We start from the raw sequence: 3866 nt of genomic DNA, 5'->3' as shown, positions 1-3866 counted from the left end.
GGACACCTTAAACATCAAGTTTAATTTGCCCATGTTACTATGATGGTGTTTATATAAAGACAATGAAATATTGACTTTATCTCCAAAATAATATGATATTATATCTACTTTGTGTATATTTTCATTACTTTGTTTTTGGACGTTATCACTTCTTTTCTCACTAATGTTGGGGGATTTTCAAAAATAAAAAAATAAGTAAAACTGTTTACATAAAATAACAAAATTTTAATCTTATTTAATAGAGGTTGATAGAAGTCTATTAGTTATCGATAATAAAAACGGATAAATGTTAACAGAAGTCTATCAATATCTATCAATATTTTTTTTAACTAATTCTATAAATAGTTTGCCCTTTTTATTTCCTTGTATATAAATCAAAACAAACTCTGAGCAATGTGAATTGTGTGAAGTAGTGAACATCTTTTAGAAGGAAGTGATGCCAGAGCTAAAACGAAATTCTTGGTTTTGTCAAAACCAAAAGAAAAATATTGTCCAAAGGAATTTGGTTTTTGATAATCAATCCAACATGAAATTAGAATATTTTAGATAAACTATCATATTAAAAAGTTTCTCCAAAAAAAAAAACCTATCATATGAAATAGAGTATACATCCATATAAAATTATTTAAGATATAACTTGTTTTAAGTATTCATTAATAGTATATGAATTTTCTATTACTTTTTCCCCTTCAAATGTAAGTATGTAACATTTCATATTATTGTTGTTATTATTATTATTATTTTTGGAAACACGGTTTCCAAATTCATCCTTACAATTTTAAGAAGATTAAATTTACTTCTAAAAATTTGATACTCATAAATCGCCTTTAGTTAAAAAATAATATTTGTCTTAAAATTCTGTTGTTTTTTTAGTGTTTTTATTTTTATTAAAAGAATGTTTGTTCAAATAAATTGGCTCACTGAAATAAAAAAAGAAAAAGAAACTCACATTACTTAGTACAATAATCTTGACATTAATCCTGCTAAGTCCAAGTTGACAATAATCTCATTGGTAATTTTGAGTTATTGAATATAATTCGCATTAGATAATAAATAGAAGCTTCAACTTATTAACGAGAAAGTACAAATATCTCTCAACATGATAAAATGACTTTTATCTTTTTTAAATTTGTGAGGATTTGATTTTGTGACTATTAGTCAAATAACAAAATGAGTCATATTCATGATGTTTAGTTTAGTGACACATAATTATGGAAGATTTAAATCGAATGATACTTGATTTAAAATAATAATATTTTTTATGTCTTTCACCCAACTATTTAAAAAAATAAAATGTTTTCTTTTGAGAAAAAAAAAAGTAATAAGAAGGTTTTTCAACTTAGAGAAATTGAGTTAAATTTAAATTTAAATTTAGGCAACTTGATAAATGTAACCTATAAATAACAAAAATTCCAACTGACAGTGGCTTCCTTTACGGCGCCTCTGCCGTGACCGTATTAATATCAGTCATTATTGTTTTAGAGCCCCAAAACCAATAAATGAAAATCAAAATTTGTAACCATTATTACAGCCTGTTGCCCCCATAAGTCGTCGACATTTCTTCCCCTTCCAATTCATTTTGAATTTAAATTCCCATTTCGTATTTATTGCCTTTATTGTCCCGTCAATTTCATTCATCCTTCCTCTGTTCATGCATCCCAATTCCCAATCTAAACCACTTCAATAACAACAACTAAATTTTAACGAAAAATTTTCTTGCTTACACTTCTTTTCTTTAATCGATTATTTCTATTTTCTATTATCTATATTCTACATAATAGATCAAAATATTTAAACAGAGAACAATTAGATATTTGAAACAGAGGATGAAGGTGATGATGATTCAAAGTGAGTAACCTTGTTTAATCTTGTTCCCATGAGCCATTGTAACGTCCTCTTTGCGAAAGATTGATTTAATTGAGATTCCAAACTGTTACGGCTCTGATTTTCTTCATCGAATTCCATTTCATCTTGAACTTCATTTTCCCATCTGCTAACCTCCATCTCTGAAACACCTCGATCCCTTTGCAGGGGAAATCGAAACGAAACTGCCCTTCTTGACGAATCTTCTCTCGGATTTTTCCCTCTCAGCCAAATCTTTGATACAGAGAGACTTTCTATTTTGTTGTTATTGCTATTAGCATTCTCACCCGTTTTCATTTCCTGAAGAGGTTCAATTCCAGTGAGTTTGAACTCTCTTCTGGATTCACAGTCGTATTCGGACATGGCTGCTCTGTAACCAGGCGTCAATGGCAGAGCTGGCTTCCTGCTTGGTTGCTTCTTCACTGGGGTGCTTCTAATGGCGACTTTCAGTGAAGAATTCTCGTCCATTACATATTCAAAAGACCCCATTGAAAAACACCTACGAGAATCCACATTCTTGTTCTCGCTACTTCCACCTTCCCCTGCATCAACATTTTTGTATTTTCCAAGCTTCACAGTCACTACAGTTGCGTTTGAATCCTCTAATTTCTCAATCTCACTCGACCCAGCTTCAAATACCCCATTTCCACCAAGACCCATATGCGAATTTGACACTGAAATCTGATTTGTACCCTCTCTGTCTGATACCATATCTCTAGAACTCTCGCTCCCAGATTCAAGAACAAGAACAATTGGTCCACAAGTAGTATGTGGGGAGAAATGATCAGGTAATAAACTAGATCTACACAAAGGGCAAGTTGAGTGAGACAAAAGCCATGTATCAATACATTCTGTATGAAAAGCATGGCTACATTTTGGCAATAGTCTGAGTTTATCCTCTGGCTCAAACTCAGAGAGACAAACAGCGCAGTCAAATGGGGATTTGGATCCAATAATGGCTTTGTAATGGAAAACAGGAAGGGTATCAATAAAGGATTGGTCAACCCCAGAATCATGAAGATGAAAGAGCTGCTGTAATTGGCCTTGAAAGGCAGTGACATTGTCTGAATTCTCAGGGTCTCTATGTAATGGGGGAGTCCATAGGAATCTAACAAGAAGATGAAGCAAACCAGAGACAAAGAAGACAATAGCTAGAATGATTATGATGAGAAGTACACTTGGACTCACCTTGTTTTCCAAGTTGAATCCGCTGGATTGAGCTAGAGGAGGAGGCTGTGCAGCAAGAAAATAAGGCTGAAACTGTGGTGGTGAAGGGAAGAATCTTCCATTTACTTGCAGAAGCAGTGAACCCATGTTAATGGAGAAAAACCCAACTCGATTTGAGTCAGCTCCAGCTCAACTCAACTGGTGAAGTTTCATAGCCTAAAGCCTTCTGCAAGTCAAATGGGGAGTTGGGTTTTGAGAGGGAAGGAAAATGAAATAAATGGGACAGATGGAGAGATGAGGAGGGCTAATAAAATTGCTTAAAAGAGTTAATGAGAAAAAGATTAGATCTCAGATCAGTGGCTAAAAGGTTTGACTGTCAGTTTGCAGCCTGTTTCTGTGATACAATACAAAAGCGCAATTATTGCAATGATTTCAATTACAAGTAAAATATTCAGATTTTGATTTTCTTTTCCTTATAACAGACACTACTTCTTTTATCGATTTGTAATTCAATTGGAGCAACTATACTACTCTGCCTGCAAATGGAAACATTATTCTATACATTTATTCCAGTGGTCCTCTCTCAAAATTTACTTCAAACCTAATCGATAACTTGGGAGAAATGGTCAGAAGTAATCTTTAAAAAGTATTTATCTTTCACAATTAATAGATTTTTTTTTAGAACTAGTTGAAATAGTTCTCTTTTCCAATAAAATTTTGGGTTAGTTGTATAAATAGAATTTAAACCTAAAATAATAGAATATGTAGTACAAGTATAAAATAATTGCATATATAGATCAAAAAATGGTAAAAAACTAAAAAACTCATGCTTAGCC

General features: G+C 32.3%; 1 protein-coding gene across 1 annotated transcript; it reads right to left on the bottom strand.

Moving 5' to 3' along the window:
* Window positions 1-1679: 1679 nt before the first annotated feature.
* LOC120070889 (RING/U-box superfamily protein) lies at window positions 1680-3418 on the bottom strand. The gene has a single exon (XM_039022787.2). It carries the CDS (start codon window positions 3175-3177, stop codon window positions 1807-1809), a length of 1371 nt encoding a protein of 456 aa, XP_038878715.1. The 5' UTR covers window positions 3178-3418; the 3' UTR covers window positions 1680-1806.
* Between the last annotated feature and the right edge of the window lie 448 nt (window positions 3419-3866).

This window comes from Benincasa hispida, chromosome 2 (genome assembly GCF_027475165.1).
Source record: "Benincasa hispida cultivar pf3 chromosome 2, pf3_genome.v1.1, whole genome shotgun sequence".
NCBI lineage: Eukaryota > Viridiplantae > Streptophyta > Magnoliopsida > Cucurbitales > Cucurbitaceae > Benincasa > Benincasa hispida.
Note: the sequence above shows the minus strand (reverse complement) of the source record. Positions and strands in the feature narration are given on the sequence as shown.

Coding starts and splice junctions, on each gene's coding strand:
- LOC120070889 (XM_039022787.2), bottom strand. CDS start 3,177: ATGGGTTCACTGCTTCTGCAAGTAAATGGAAGATTCTTCCCTTCACCA.